The 16,471-nt window shown below is 40.2% G+C and overlaps 1 protein-coding gene across 6 annotated transcripts in view; it reads left to right on the top strand.

Moving 5' to 3' along the window:
* The window catches only part of Ubr5 (ubiquitin protein ligase E3 component n-recognin 5), a 109,645-nt gene that overhangs the window by 77,613 nt on the left and 15,561 nt on the right, over positions 1–16,471 (top strand). For 5 of the 6 annotated variants that reach the window (NM_001419542.1, XM_039080165.2, XM_039080166.2 and 2 more), the window contains 16 exons: positions 387–547; positions 648–887; positions 2,449–2,572; positions 3,136–3,247; positions 4,594–4,725; positions 5,035–5,292; positions 5,788–6,056; positions 6,215–6,426; positions 7,928–8,158; positions 8,813–8,886; positions 10,571–10,743; positions 10,827–10,940; positions 11,868–12,088; positions 13,059–13,179; positions 13,280–13,378; positions 15,053–15,296. In NM_001419542.1, coding sequence (NP_001406471.1) covers positions 387–547; positions 648–887; positions 2,449–2,572; positions 3,136–3,247; positions 4,594–4,725; positions 5,035–5,292; positions 5,788–6,056; positions 6,215–6,426; positions 7,928–8,158; positions 8,813–8,886; positions 10,571–10,743; positions 10,827–10,940; positions 11,868–12,088; positions 13,059–13,179; positions 13,280–13,378; positions 15,053–15,296 — 2,785 coding nt within the window. The remainder of the gene's footprint in view (positions 1–386; positions 548–647; positions 888–2,448; positions 2,573–3,135; positions 3,248–4,593; positions 4,726–5,034; positions 5,293–5,787; positions 6,057–6,214; positions 6,427–7,927; positions 8,159–8,812; positions 8,887–10,570; positions 10,744–10,826; positions 10,941–11,867; positions 12,089–13,058; positions 13,180–13,279; positions 13,379–15,052; positions 15,297–16,471) is intronic. The other variant, XM_063262897.1, reaches the window with a different exon arrangement.

Genomic DNA, 16,471 nt, shown 5'->3' with positions numbered 1-16,471 from the left:
CACTGTGTATCAGACAAACAGAGGTTGATGTATACCTGTAAATTGTTTAGTTCAGTTTGTTTCAAAATTTTGTTACAAGGGCTATCAAGGTGGCTTAGCTAGTAAAAGGTGCTTGCCACCAAAGCCTAACAGCCTAGGTTCAGTGACTGGGACCCACATGGTAGAGGAGAGGACCACCGCCTGCCTGCAAGCTGTTCTCTCATCTCCATATGCACACAGGTACATACATCATAAACACACACACACACACACACACACACACACAAATAAAAACCATTTTTAACATTTTATTGGGAACTATTAATATTTTAAAAGTATTAGAATACTGTACTTTAGCCATCGTATGAACTATCTCAGTATTAATAGAATGATTACAATTTTTAAAGCTTTTAGATACTCTACTAGGCACATTAGTGAAAGAACTCCAAAACAAATACACACCTGGACGCCGAGAAGAAGCAATTGCTGTAACAATGAGGTTTCTACGATCAGTGGCAAGAGTGTTTGTCATTCTTAGTGTGGAAATGGCTTCATCCAAAAAGAAAAAGTAAGGCGTTTAAAGAACTTTGGCATACATTTTTAGTGTGATAATGTTAGTATATATATGAGAAGAATCATTAGAGGTTTTTGTTTTTTTTGTGCTGTAGCAACTTTATTCCACAGCCAATTGGAAAATGCAAACGTGTGTTTCAAGCACTACTTCCTTACGCTGTAGAAGAATTGTGTAATGTAGCAGAGTCTCTGATTGTTCCTGTCAGAATGGGGATTGCCCGCCCTACAGCCCCGTTTACACTGGCCAGTACTAGCATAGATGCTATGCAAGGCAGTGAAGAATTATTTTCAGTAGAACCATTACCACCACGGCCTTCATCAGATCAGTCAAGCAGGTATGTTCATGTTTTATATGGAAATTTATTTTGCTTATCAAAGTGCTGCTTTTGAGTGCAGTAGAAACATTTTTCACAAGACTTAATTTTGTCACCTAATGTAAGTATGTTTTAATACCTATCTGATTACCATGGATTAAAGCTAAATATTAACAACAGAAACCTTACAAACTTTTGGAATTGAACACCTCACTACTAAATGAAAAATAGGTCAAAACAGGAGTTCAGAAAGAAAGTAATTGATAGCCAGATGGCCAGATGTGTTACTTTGTAGTTTTGTGCTATGGCCTTTGCTCCAGGAAGTGGGTAGCACTACCAGCCCCGACTCAGAGTCCCCTGAATCCTCATACAAAAGACACACACACACACACACACACACACACACACACACACACACACACACACACACACACACACACAGTTGCTGCGCGTTGATATCTCCCGCCTAGAAAAGTGTGCCCTTACCAATTTATTATTTTCATCTCTACCTGTCCTAAACCTCAGTGCTTAGTCCCACCTAGCTTCTGCCAAACATCCCTAGCCTCACCTGTAGTGGTGGCCATAGGCCCCAGCTTCCCTCAAGACCTCACATGGCTGCTGTGTTGTTCTTCCAAAGCATGGCAGACAAACCTCTCTCCTTGCTTTCATCTGCCTTCCTCCTGGGACCTAGAAGCCCTGCCTGTACCTTCTGCCAAGCAGTTTGCCCCCAACTTTCTTTACTGACAGATCAAGAACCAATTGGGGGACAGGACCTTTGAATCAGAACTGCGCCTTTCACAGATGTGGTGGTGCACACCTTTAATCCCAGTCTGGGGTGCAGAGGCAGGTTGACCTCAGAATTCAAGGCCAGCCAGAGAGAGCTACAGAGAAACCCTGTCTTTAAAAAAAAGAAAGGAAAAAAAAATTTTTTAAAAATTATTATATTCTAAAGATTTTTCTCTCAGCTTTTCTTTACCTTTGTAATGGTGCATCTGCTTTAGCAGATCCTGGAATCCTGGTTGTGAGGTAAGTACCTGGATGCTTATATGGAGACACTGCTACCCTAGTTGTTTCTCATAGTTTCTTTGATTCTCATTTCTCAGGAAAACTGCTAAGAAGAAAGACACTAAAAGCTTTATATTTTAATTTCTTTTAGCTCATTCTTGAATCTCTAAATGAAGTGACCAGAGGGCTGTTGAATATCACATTTCTAGTTTCTGGTCTGTTTAAAACTCAATTTGGTGACTGCTTCCTTTAATGTGGGTGCACCTGCCTTTGGTTATGTCTAAGTCAAATTTGAGGAGAAGTGAAACTTCGATCACTCTACCTTTGGTTGTTACACTGTTTTAGGGTATGATTTCCCTTGCCTTGGCCACCCCTAACCAGTCAGTGAGAAACAAGCTAAGGCAGGATAGAAGCTGTGTGCTGATGCATGAATGTTGGTGTCAGCACTTTTGGCATCTGAGGGCGCTGGAGGGCAGAAGGAATATAAGGATTGAGCAGCAGAAAGGATCCCAGTGAGCAGTGCGCTGTGTGAGCTGGCCATGACAGCCGTGTTCTCCCCACCCCTGACTCCTTACAGCTCCAGTCAATCTCAGTCATCTTACATCATCCGGAATCCACAGCAGAGGCGCATCAGCCAGTCACAGCCTGTCAGAGGTCGGGAGGAAGAACAGGATGATATTGTGTCAGCAGATGTGGAAGAGGTATTTTTAATTGTTTTAAGTACAGGTGACATACTTTGATTTGATGGGAGGAAGAGCAGTCACTAGAAGTCAGTATTGATGGTGCTAGTTAACCTTTTGTGGCTGTATGGATTACAGTGATGGCAGTACTCTTCCATTTATTGAGGACCAGGAAATTGGACACATAGACTTGTTTTTTACCTAAAGACTGAGACTAAAGATAGTCTCAATGTTGACATTTGTTTTAGTAGTTTAATGCCATGTATTTGGAAGACAGGAAATTATAATTTTATAATGGTTGAGGTATATAAAAAGTTCACCCCTTGCCCTACTTCCCCAGAGCAGCTTTATACTAATAATTTTGAAGCCTGTTTGTAGACACTAATTACAAACTATGGGATAAACTGATGAATTTTTCATAATGAATTGTCATTAGTAAATGCTTTTAAAACTGCATAATACAAATTTAGAATCCCTTATTTTAGACAGGTTTACAATTTTAGTTCACTAATTCTATGGACCAAACTGTTAGAGACAGGTTTGTTATGTGCTGTGATTATCTATAACTAGGATTCTGGGTTTAGGTTGAGGTGGTGGAAGGCGTGGCTGGAGAGGAGGATCATCACGATGAACAGGAAGAGCATGGGGAAGAGAACGCTGAGGCTGAGGGGCATCACGATGAACATGATGAGGACGGTATGCAGGGGTTTGGGAGTGCTGTAGTGTGAGGAAGTCAGGTGCCTTTAGACAGAGAAGCCTCATTTGCTTTGTGGGTAACCAAATTATTTTCTGCTGAAGCACTCTGTAGTATGTTTTACAGATTAGGAAGTAACTGTAAACATAGATAAAATAAGTGGATCTAACACCCCTCCCCATTTTTGTACAAGGAGCTTGTTTGTGTGAGTCAGGGTATCATGTATCCCAGATTGACCTTAGACTCACTGTTGTAGACGACCTTAAGCTTGTCATCCTCCTGCTTCCACTTCCCAAGTGCTGGGATCACAGACGTGCCTGACTGTGCCGAGTTTGTTTGGTGCTGGGGATCCAGTCAGAGCTACATGCACAACAAGCAAGCGCTCTCCCAGCTGAACTGTGTCCCTAGCCCACCTTCTTCTCTCTCATTCTTACGGGAACTGATGGATGCTCAGTGGGGAAAGACACCATTGTCCAGGCTGTGACCTGAGTTCATTATTCATTTGCTTAGTGTGTGTGTTTGTGAGTATATAAGCATGTATTTGCCACCATTTGAGTGTGAGGTCAGCTAAAACGTATTGTTTTGTGTCTCGTGGACTATGTGAGATCGGATTTCAGACCTTGCACTGCCGCTGCCTGTTCACTGGTTCATGCAGCCTCAGTGGTATAATATTCAGCACTTGGGAGGCTGAGGCAGGATTTTGAATTTAAGGTCAGTCTGGGCTACATAGCAAGAGCCTGTCTGACTTTTACCTCAGTAAAAGTAAAAGTAAAAAAAAAAGTAAAAAGTAAATCAGTCCTAATTTATCAGTGGAGAATGTGCAGTGGAGAGAACAGTAAAACAGTCTGTAACGTCCTGAGGCGTAGCAGATGTGTGCTTTCAGCCAGCGCTCTTCTGTGTTGGTGGATTCCATGCAGTCTCCCTAAAGATTACATAGACCACCTTTATGGCTCTGTTTAAGGTAACTGAACTGCACTATTAGAATTTCATTTATCTTGACATGTTAGTGTGAATACAAAGAAACACGTTTTTAAGTTCTTTCTTTAAAGAAAAAGATGAAAATAGGGCAGGTGGATAGTGGGTGCTGCCCAGACACTAGGGCTCTGCAGGACATGAATTGCTGTCTGAAAGTCCACCAATAGTAGTACTTAAGTAATTTTTCCATTGTGAGTAGCCAGTAATTCTTTCTGAAGAATAGCTGTTATCCCTGGCTCTCTGATTTTTTTTTTCTCCCTTCTTTACCACCGTGCCTTTTTAGTTTCTACTCCTAGGATGTACCCACTTGTCAGACCGATGTTGATTATTTGGTGAAACTTTTGCCCTTTTTATTTATTTAATACTTTTCTAGGAAGTGACATGGAGCTAGACTTGTTAGCAGCCGCTGAGACGGAAAGTGACAGTGAAAGTAACCATAGTAACCAAGATAATGCTAGTGGGCGCAGAAGTGTTGTCACTGCAGCCACTGCAGGCTCTGAGGCAGGTATGTTGCCTTATGGGAGAAGCTGTTTTCAATGTGAGTTGATAATTGTATGCATATGGGTAGCTGGAGACTTGTTGTGATTTTATATTTTTTTCAGTGACTGTTCTTATTAGCTTTTGTTTTTTCAGTAACAGATTAATTTTATACTTTATTTAAAAGAGTTTTCTAATTAAAATATTTTTATGATAGCATCTCAGTATTATACACCACCTGTCAGGGTTGAATATAATATTATCCTGAGTGAGAGACACATTGTGAAGTTAATTATCAATGGATTTACAGTGTTTTTTGTCTTAAAAATTAAAACAGGAGCGAGCAGTGTTCCTGCCTTTTTTTCTGAAGATGACTCTCAGTCAAATGACTCAAGTGACTCCGACAGTAGTAGCAGTCAGAGTGATGACATAGAGCAGGAGACCTTTATGCTGGATGAGCCACTAGAGAGGACAACGAATAGCTCCCATGCGAACGGTGCTGCCCAGGCCCCTCGTTCCATGCAGTGGGCTGTCCGGAATACGCAACATCAGCGAGCGGCTAGCACAGCTCCGTCCAGTACATCTACACCGGCAGGCAAGTCTGGAAACGTGCATTATTCCTAGGAGCACTCCAACTTGTTTATTTAGACAACAAAGCTTTATAAACATTACTTTTGTTGAGTTTCAAATATAAGACGTATATAAATAGGATTATATCAAGATTTCCTAATCTTTGCATTATTGCTTTGGGCTGGATAATTCTTTATTGTTAAGGTGTTTTTTTGCCCATTGTCAGACGTTTAATATATCCATTGCCTTAACCTGGTATATGTCCCCATTATTCCCAGTCCTATGTTCTTTACTTCTTTCCTTGTAGCAACCAAGTGTCTGCACACATTGCCAAATGCTCCCTTTTGTGGTGGTTGTGAAGTTGCAGAATTACTCTTCCTCCCCTAGACTATAGTAGAGGTATACTTTTTGGCTCATGTATATATTAATAATTGACCGTTTAGATTTGTATAAGCCTATACAATGTCACTAGCAGTTAGCAACCATAAAAGCTCATGGTAATTGTCCTTTCTCCTTATAGCAAGTTCTGCAGGTTTGATTTACATTGATCCTTCAAATTTACGCCGGAGCGGCACCATCAGTACAAGTGCTGCGGCGGCGGCGGCTGCTTTGGAAGCTAGCAATGCCAGCAGCTACTTAACATCGGCCAGCAGTTTAGCCAGGGCTTACAGCATTGTCATCAGACAAATCTCCGACTTGATGGGCCTTATTCCTAAGTATAATCACCTAGTATACTCTCAGATTCCAGCAGCTGTGAAACTGACTTACCAAGATGCAGTCAACTTACAGGTAGGAGACCTGAAAAGTTACTTACTATTTTGCCTGTCACTTAGGAGAATTTCAATATAAATGGTTATATTGCAAATGTTTAAATATTGACATACTAATACTATATCAAAATTAGTTTTGCTTGGATAGTTTTGACTATTTTAGTTTGATCTTCATAGAACTATGTAGAAGAAAAGCTTATTCCTACGTGGAACTGGATGGTCAGTATTATGGATTCTACTGAAGCTCAATTACGTTATGGTTCTGCATTAGCATCTGCTGGTGATCCAGGACATCCAAATCATCCCCTTCATGCCTCTCAGAATTCAGCTAGAAGAGAGAGGATGACTGCACGAGAAGAGGCCAGTTTAAGAACACTTGAAGGCAGACGGTATGAACGCCTCCATATGCATTCATGTATGGACCAGACCCCTAAAGCCTAAGTCAGTGCTTTCTTACTGCTCTACATTTGAGCCAATCCTAATGGCACAGGAGAGGGCAGCTGCCTCATTTTACTTGATAGGCAGTTGAAACAAAATATAATTTAGTTAGCCAAGTTACCTTTTAACAGTCCATTCATGTCATCCTAGGAATCTGTTATTAAAAGCTCTTGGTAGCCTGTGTCCTTGTTCCTGTGTGCCCTGTTCCTCTTCTGCCTCCCCTTATACGGCAGGCAGATGTTTTATAATGTAATAATGACTAAGGTGTGGAGGCAGAAACAACGCCGACACCAGTCAAGATCACATCAGAGTTTCCGGGGTTTGGTTTTGACTAGAGCTGAACAGGAATGCAGGAGGGTCAAGTGTGCTGTTGGTTTTAGGTGTTCACCACATGTGTATGAAATCATAAAATACACTTAGGTAATTGTATGTGCTCTGTGTTGAGTTCTACAGAAGACCACCTCTCAGACTAGGACTATTCGCCCGGCGTTGTAGTGAGGAGTAGCCGTACCATCCAGTGAGAGAAAGGGTCTGCAGCAGAGTCTAGGGGCTTGGCTCTTACTCTTACTGCAGGTAAAGAAGTGAGAGAAGACACAGTCTGGAGGGCAGCAACAAAGGCCCAGATGAAAGCAAATACTGAAATGCTAACAGTTGTTGACACAGGGCAGGGTGAGGCGAGATTTGTGCTTGATACTTGCTTCTAAACTTACCTGAAAGTAAGAAAAGTCTAGGAATAGAATTAATATACTTGCTTTTGAGCACTTAGGGACTGGGAACAAATTTGGTGGGCTGGTTGGTAGAGACACATTTGCATTAGAAGGAGATTGGGAAATAGCAAGCAGTTCAGTTCTAGGAGCCCTCTTAGGCTGTAATCAATTGCTGTAAAAGAATCCAGTATACCATGGCTAGAGAGATAGCTCAGTGGTTAACAACACTTCTCTTGCAGAGGACCTGGGTTCAATTCCTAGCACACATGTGGCAGCTTACATCCATCTTTTCCTTCAGTCTCGGGAGGTCCGATGCCCTCTTCTGGCCTCCTCTGGCAGTGCACCCACATGGTGCACTTTCATGTTAGCAGGCAAAACCCTCATGCATGAAATGCTCTTAAAAAACCAAATCATAAGCAGTGTTATTTTTAAAGAATATTTATAAATTTCTGGTGTCTCTTTTTAAGATTTATTTTATTTTCATGTTTGAGTGTTTTGTGCATGCAGTATCCAAGGAGGCCATAAAGGGTGTCAGATCCCTCTGGAAATGGAGTTACAGGGTGGCTGTGTCCCACTATGTATGTGCCGGGAACTGACCTGGGTCCTCTGCAGGAGTATCAGTGCTCTTAACTGATGCTGATCAGTGTCCATGTCTGCATTTCTTAATTGTACGTATTTAGGAAATTTCGTACTTGTGGTTTTTATAAACATCTTCTTTTTTTTTTTTTTTTTTTTGCTTCAATAGACGTGCCACATTGCTGAGTGCCCGGCAGGGAATGATGTCTGCTCGAGGAGATTTTCTCAATTATGCCCTGTCTTTAATGAGATCTCATAATGATGAGCATTCTGACGTTCTTCCAGTGTTGGATGTGTGCTCATTGAAACATGTGGCATATGTTTTTCAAGCCCTTATATATTGGATTAAAGCAATGAATCAACAGACAACTTTAGACACCCCTCAACTGGAGCGCAAAAGGTATATCCATACTTACTGGGTGTTGTTTGAGAACTCCTACTTACTTTGTGTGGTGGCTGAGTAAACAGTCACAGTTTGGATTAAGGAGATCAGTAGTGCAAAAGAGAACAAAGAGAAGTGTGCTTCTCTTTATCAGTAACCTGTTCACTTAAAATAAGAAAGAAGAATCTGATTAAACCTAATAGTTGAGTTATTTGTGTTTAAGTCTTGTCATATTTTGGGGGAGAATTTGTGTGGACATACAGTATTTCTTTAGGGCTTTTTATTTGGTGGTGGTGGTGGGGGACTTCTGTTTAGCCTTTTTTGTTACTGTGAGGCATCGTGCAGACTACCTTACCATTTCCTGTTATCTGAGCCCACACAGCAGTGTTAGGTTCCAGAGTGAGATGTCCGATGACGATGGCCCAACAACCTGAGTTCAAGTCCTAGGTCCCACATGGAGGAAGGGGAAAATCATCCCTGCAAATTGTCCTCTGGCTTCTGTATACATGTTGCGACACACACGTGTACACACACACACACACACACACACACACACACACACACACACACACGAGTTAGATACCCAGTGACATCTCCAATGTCCCCCTCCCCTGTGCTCTTTTCATACTACACAAATAGTTCATTTAAATGACTCTGATTGTTCTTTTTAAGGACACGAGAACTTCTGGAACTGGGTATTGATAATGAAGATTCAGAACACGAGAATGATGATGACACCAGTCAAAGTTAGTGCCCAGAGCGCCTCCCACTCTTCTTTCAGACATGGCTGCCTCAGTGGCTCCTCCAGGCTTTTTAACTGCATTCTTTTCTGTCGGGGTGGGAATTGCTCTTTTCTTCTTTGTGTTGAATCTCTTACCTTCCTGTCATTTTTCTTACACTTCTTTGCATTATTCATTTCATAATTAAGAGTTAATGTTCTGAATTTTCCAATATCCATACTTTTACTTTATTGTTTTGATTCTCAGTTTATATTTACCATTACTTTAAGTCTTACGAAAGCCTTTGCTAATATCAGTGCAAAATATATTTAGTTAAGACAATGTAAATTCTGCCCAAGCATAGAAACTAAGAGAAAAGTTTTAATGCCGTAAGTTCGAGGATCTTGTAGAATAGCACTTCTGTGTGTCCCCCCCCCCCCCCCCCCAGCTGGGGACCGAACCCAGGGCCTTGCGCTCGCTAGGCAAGCGCTCTACCACTGAGCTAAATCCCCAGCCCTTAGAATAGCACTTCTCATCCTGTGCACTGGGACCTCTTAAATGTCTCTGTCACTGGGGTCTCCCACAACTATCAGAAAACACAGATAATTTACTTTATTACTTTATAACAGTAGCAAAATTACAGTTATGGTGTAGCAATGAAAATAATTTTATGGTAATGTCACCACAACATGAGGAACTGTATTGAAGGTTGTAGCATTAGGAAGGTTGAGAGCCACTGTTATAGAGACAACTTGTCGTTTTTCATTATTTTGATTGACTGTTAAAGATTTAAAAGGGGTCGAATAGTCCAGCTTCCTGTTTATTATTCCCAGCTAATCCTTTTGTTAGTTTAGGGAAGACAACTACTAGTCTGGTTTGTTGTTGTTATTGATGGTGATGGTGATAATGTTTGTAGTAGTGGGTTTGGCTTTTTTCCTTTTTTGAAAATCCCGCCAAAATTCACTTTCTGCAGCTTAGCACTGCCTGCTGAAGTTTAATTCCATTAAGAAGAGCTGTTGCGGTTGTGCTGGTGTGCATGAATGCAGTGTAAATAAATGGCTCACACAGCTCCTTGTGCACTTTAGGATGGGAAGCAAATAGACTTCAGCTTCTGGTCATCTCCTTTACCAGGTTGGATCCTGAAATATGTTCAGGAAACTAGCTTTATTCATTCTCTGTCTAAAGAGAAGATGTAAGAAAACTATCCAAATAGAATGGTCCAGTATTGATTACAGTGTTTAACTTACATTTTTATTATTGTATGATAAATAATGCATTCAATTATTTTGGATTGTCACTTTTAAAAAAACACCAAAAGCTAGGTGTGGTGCCCCAGGCCTGTAATCTCAGCATCGAGGTAAGCAGAGGCAGGTCAGCCTGGTCAGTCTTCATGGAGAATTCTAGGACAGCAAGGACGTCACAAAGGAGACCCTGTTTCCAAAACAAAGCCCCACAAAATGCCAAAAGTTTCGACCACTAACTTGTGCATGCGTGCATGTGTGTTTGTGTGCACTTGTGCATGGGTGTATGTGTGCATGCATTGCAGGTGTCAGACCCAGGGTCTGTGCAAGAGCTCTGTCCCAGAACTTCATCTCCACGCCCTAACTTGCTTTCTAGTGTATTAATATTTTATAAGAGATTCCAGTCATTTTAGATTGAAGAGATTAATATTGTTATCCTTTCTAATTACAATTTTTTTTTTAATGTTTAGGCGCTACTTTGAATGATAAGGATGATGAATCTCTTCCTGCAGAAACCGGCCAAAACCATCCATTTTTCCGACGTTCAGATTCTATGACATTCCTTGGATGTATACCTCCAAATCCATTTGAAGTGCCTTTGGCTGAAGCCATACCCCTGGCTGATCAGCCTCATCTGTTGCAGGTGAACTAACCAGATCTCATGTTCTTTTATAGCTGATTGTGAAGTGTTCAATCTAACTATAATATGTCTTGTCAAAATTCCAGCCAAATGCTAGAAAGGAAGATCTCTTTGGTCGCCCAAGTCAGGGTCTTTATTCGTCATCTGCCGGTAGCGGGAAATGCTTAGTGGAAGTTACAATGGACAGAAATTGTCTCGAGGTAAGATAGTCAAAGTTTATAATACATTTCTTAATTAGCAGTTTTCCTAGCATCCAAATTTGAAGAGCTCTGTTAAATGCAGAATATGCATTTCCCTACTGTAGACGTGCCAGAAGTCCCTTTCTGTCAGGGTAATGGAGCTTATTTTCACTGACTTGTAACGTCACCCCACTTCATACACCATATAGCCTTCTTATGTGCTTGGTTTGTTCCCAAGAGTTATCAATGTGTGATGCTGAAAGTTAGGTTTCCAAATAAAAATACTTCTATATAAGCATTTGTCATTTTAGTTCCAATTTTTTTTTCTTGATGTGCTCAATTACTTGAATGAAGAATAAAGTTCAGTAAATGAGGCGGCTTTAACAGGGATACCCAAATAGTTAACGTCTGTTGGTGCTGCCTCGTCCTTTGTTACCAAGGAAGCATGTAGTAAGAAATAAAGCTTGAAGAGTTTATGAATTTCACGTGGGGATGTCAGTTATCACAGCTAATTACATGACAGATTTAGGTTTTGGAAAGTCATGTCTGATTTCAGAGGTAAAATCACATTTTGTTGTTTTTATGAAAAAAAAAAGCAGTATTTCGTTTAAAGGCAGAATACGAAAAATACAACTGAATAGATATTTATAATTAAGTGGTTATGAAGAATGTAGCATTAAGTTATTGGATAGGAGGCTGAAGTACCAGAAAGAGTATAAATAGTTGCTTTGAAATTTTCGGAGGCACCTCTGGTGAGTACACGGGATCTGTGATCGTCCAGGGAGGGCTTTGGCTTCCCAAGAGCAGACTGCACTTTGGTGGTGAAAGCTCTAAAAAGGAGCGTCTTAATTATCTATGTGATCTCTGTGGAGCTCTTAAGTTAAAAATCAATCCTCCCCCCATACCCCCTTAACGTGTAACTTTTTATTTAAACCTAATATTGCATAGGTTCTTCCAACTAAAATGTCTTATGCTGCCAATCTAAAAAATGTAATGAACATGCAAAACCGGCAGAAGAAAGCAGGGGAAGACCAGAGCATGCTGGCCGAAGAGGCTGACAGTTCAAAGCCAGGGCCATCCGCTCACGATGTTGCCGCCCAGTTGAAAAGCAGTTTACTAGCAGAGATAGGACTCACAGAAAGCGAAGGGCCTCCCCTTACATCTTTCAGGTATGGCTACACGAAGTATAAAACTGTCAACTCAGACGCACGCCATCAGCAGTTCAACTAACCTGCGAATACTAGGAAGAATAGAATTCTCACGACTTGTGACTTATTTAATTAGGGTTCACAAATGGCATCTTGGACATAGTAGGTTTTCAGTACTGGTGTATACTGTTGCTTAATCACCAACGGTTGGCCCTTGTTTATGCCCTAGTTTTTGGCTAGAAGTATAAGACTATTTTTGCTTACTTGTTAATGAAAAAAGGTATGCTTAGAATGAGTTAAGCAGCTAATGAATGAGTATACTGTGTCTACTAACCATTAAAGGGCATGGGATAATTTCTGTACTGGAGTAGCCTAGACTTAGAAGTATGTGAGGAGTTGGTCAGAATATATAGACCAGAATGGAGAAAAGAATTAGAGGTAGGAAGTCCAGTTAAAAACTGTAGTAGTTCCACGTCGTGAGGAGGAAATGGAGTTGGGTTAGCAAATTAGCTTTAGGCATAGAAAGGAAATTATGTCACAGGAAGATGGACTGTATCACTGTGGAGGAACAGAAGGTAGGAAAGTGTGATTCAAGTCTGTGCAGTGAATAGTACTGATGAATAAAAATTACAAGGAAATATTGTTGTCTTGAAGCCATAATATGTTCATGGTAATTCAGTACCACTGATGGAGAGAACAAGTTCTAGAGAGGATCCACGAGATGGACATTTGACTCTGAGGAGAGAAAGTAAAATAAAATGGGAGTTGCAGTTAGAAGGTGATGATGTGGATGTGGTTGTACAGACACACATAGTCACATACACACCAGGAACATTCAGCCATAGAAAGCTGCTTTCATTAAATAAGATATGGTTTGAAATACTTAAGATAGCAAAATAGTAAACAACCAGGAAAGATACTATTATTGACCAAAAGTTTGATTTGAGGAGTTGATTAATTGCTTTCTTGTCTGTCTTTAACTTCCTCCCAGGCCCCAGTGCAGTTTCATGGGGATGGTGATCTCTCATGACATGCTGCTGGGGCGCTGGCGCCTCTCTTTAGAACTGTTTGGCAGAGTATTCATGGAAGATGTTGGAGCGGAGCCTGGATCGGTGTGTATTTCGTGCACTTTAATTCTATTCTACATGCCAAGAACAAATTTAGTGAATAATCGTTTTGCTTCTTTCTTTCCTTTTCTTTCTTTTTTTAAAGATCTTAACTGAATTGGGTGGTTTTGAGGTAAAAGAATCAAAGTTCCGTAGAGAGATGGAAAAACTGAGAAACCAGCAATCAAGAGATTTATCACTAGAGGTAAAAGTATTTAGATTTTTCTCTACCTATAGCATGCCACGAGACACTTAAAACATTCAGAAAAATAATATTGCTCGGGATAGATATGTGTTTATAATTAAAATTTTAAAGAAATAATTTAGGGCAGTATTTTTTTTTTTTTAAATAGTTTTTAGCTGGAAAATGATTTAGTTGGTAATGTGTTTAGGGACATGAGTTCAGATCTCCAGCACCCACTTAAGAAGCCCGTGTGTGGCCTGCTGTGAAGATACAGACAGAATTTTTGGTGCTCCTTGGTCAGCTAATCTTGCTAAAGTCAATGAAAGCCCCATCTCACAAAAATAAGGTAGAAAATTATAGAGGAAAAACCCAGTGTCAGCCTCTGGACCTCACATGTCTGCATGGGCAAGCATACTCACACACATAAGTGCACAAACACATGACCCTGTACACACCATGTACACACGTGCTCCTGTGCATGCACACACACCATTACATAAACAGAACTGCAAAACTTCTGACGTACTGAATTAATTCCATGCAGAATATTCTTACTGATCTTAATTTGTCTTGTTGGCTAGTGTTTTGTCATTTGTTGCCTCAATGACTATTATCCATGATAACCTTCCTTGTTACTTTTCCAGTGTATGTCTTGTACATTTCCTGCCACAGGCCTTAAATTGACTCATTCTTTAGAAAATGTACTATAAGGTTAAAAAGGGGCTCTGATTTGAGGTTACATATTCTATTAAGTTGGTCGTTTCTAGTCCTTTAAGAAATTACTGTGAATTCATACTGAGATGTCAAATTCAATTTGAAAATGCCTTTCTTCTAGACCATTGATGCTTTTATTCTGCATCATACAATTACATTGTAGAATTACAATATTACTACTACTACCAATAAAGTTTTTCCTTTTTGTTGCTTTGAGACAGGATTCACTCTATTGCCTAGGTTGGTTTAGAACTCATCTATGTAGCTCAGGCTGGCTTTAAACTTCTGGCAATTCTCTGGATTCATTTTAGCAGGTTTTGAGATTATCCAAGCATGAGCTATCACATCTGGTTTAAAATGATTATTTATAATAGCTTACAGCTTAAGATTAATTTGTAGCTTCATTGTCTGTAGACTATATCCGAGTTAGAGTGCTTCATTGTTCTTTCCTGTAGCTGCCGAGCCCCTTTGGAACCCCTCAAATGTTAGCAGTTGTTCTTCAGTGTTTGGGCGACGTGCATTCATGATTGTCTCTGTGTGCAATAGAGTTGCAGGTGTTTTCTCTAGTATGCCATTTTCCACACTTCGCTTCCATTGTTTGTCATTGGGGAGTTCTGTGGTTGGGCATCAGTAGTGTAGGAAGTTCATTAGTTTGAGACCCTTCTGGGCTATAAAATAAATTTTAGACTAGCCTGAGTTACATAACAAGATGGAGGGGCAGTTTTCATTTCTCTGATCCAATTGGATTTACTCTTATATACTGTTTTCTGGTGTATCTTTGAAAGGTTAGGTGGCCCTAAATTGAGTTAAATTTCATTAGCCTGATTTAATGTAGGACGTTATTCTTTGCACTGGAGTGTAAAAGCTTCTGAGACCTCAAATTTCCTATGCTGTGCTACAAAGGTGAGATTCTATTTTAGGCTTTACACAGCAAACCTTGTGGTTTCTAGCCCGGATTAACTCTGTGCTGTATTTTAACAGGTTGATCGAGATCGAGATCTTCTCATTCAGCAGACTATGAGACAACTCAACAATCATTTTGGTCGAAGATGTGCTACCACACCAATGGCTGTCCACAGAGTTAAAGTCACATTTAAGGATGAACCAGGAGAGGGCAGTGGTGTAGCACGGAGTTTCTATACAGCCATTGCACAAGCCTTTTTATCAAATGAAAAATTGCCAAATCTAGATTGTATCCAAAATGCCAACAAAGGTACTCATACAAGTACGTACTCCACAGATTTTAAGCATTATAATTATTTCTCGTTTGTTACTGCAATGGCAATCATAATTCTATATGTCTCTAAATATTACATTCTACATTACTTTAGGTTATGATTTATTTGAATTGACAGTTTGCTATTGTTAAAACCTTTTCCTGGGTGTTTGTGATTAGCTTTTCACTTAAAGAGAGAACAGAACTCTCCAGGTAAACTGCTTTAAGATTGATTCACCACAAACATGCTGTGATCCCAGGGAGGTAAAGAGCTGAGACGTGTAAACCAGCAGTGTCACCGTGCTTATTTTAACCTAAATGGGGTTTTTGATTGTTTGTTTGTTTTCCTGTTAAAAATAGGGCTTTACTTAACATCTTTGAGTGTTGTAGCTTCAGTAGGGGGTTAGGCCTCTTCCCTGGCTTTCATTGAGTATGTTCATAGCTTTGTGAAAATAATAAAAGCATAGATGATAATTGGTGACACACTCACACCAAGCACGGTCAGGATCTCTAGCTTCGTAAGCGACTGGAGTAAAAGTTCAGAGGATGGCCACAGGAGTTACTTAGGCTACTCCGGCCATGAAGACTGAGTGGGTTTCAGAAACAGACAGGTGAACAAATGGGGAGTTTGCCAGCCTTGGTCATCACTTTTACCATTTTACTTACAGTAAAAGTAGATTAACAGACTTGAGCAGAGAGACCTGCACAATCCTGACATTTTAGAAATAACCTTTTTCAAACACCATTAAGAAGCCATACTCAAGGGCAGGTGAGATAGATCTTGATGCCACACCTGATTACCTGAGTTCGAGCCCCAGGGTCCACATGGTGGGAGGAGAGAACCAGCTCTGGGGGTTGTAGTCTTGCCTCGTTTGTTAGGGAACAACAGTCAAAAAGATGCAAGTTTTAAAAAGGAAAGAAAGCAACCATAGTCGGGATTGAGCATTGGAATTTAAAAATAATAATAGTTAATATTCTGGTGGTCTCTAGTGCTCAAAGCCAAAAACATGAGGAATAATAATAATAATAATAATAATAATAATAATAATAATAATAATAATAACAACAATAATAATCATCATCGTCGTCGTCGTCGTCGGGCTTCAACTGTGTAAGAAATCTCAGCACTGTTTATAATAAAATCAAGGACTGGAGAGATGGCTCAGCTGGTAAAGGCTCAGCTT

Source organism: Rattus norvegicus, chromosome 7, assembly GCF_036323735.1.
Source record: "Rattus norvegicus strain BN/NHsdMcwi chromosome 7, GRCr8, whole genome shotgun sequence".
NCBI lineage: Eukaryota > Metazoa > Chordata > Mammalia > Rodentia > Muridae > Rattus > Rattus norvegicus.
The sequence above is the reverse complement of the archived record's forward strand: the minus strand, read 5'-3'. Positions and strand labels throughout refer to the sequence as shown.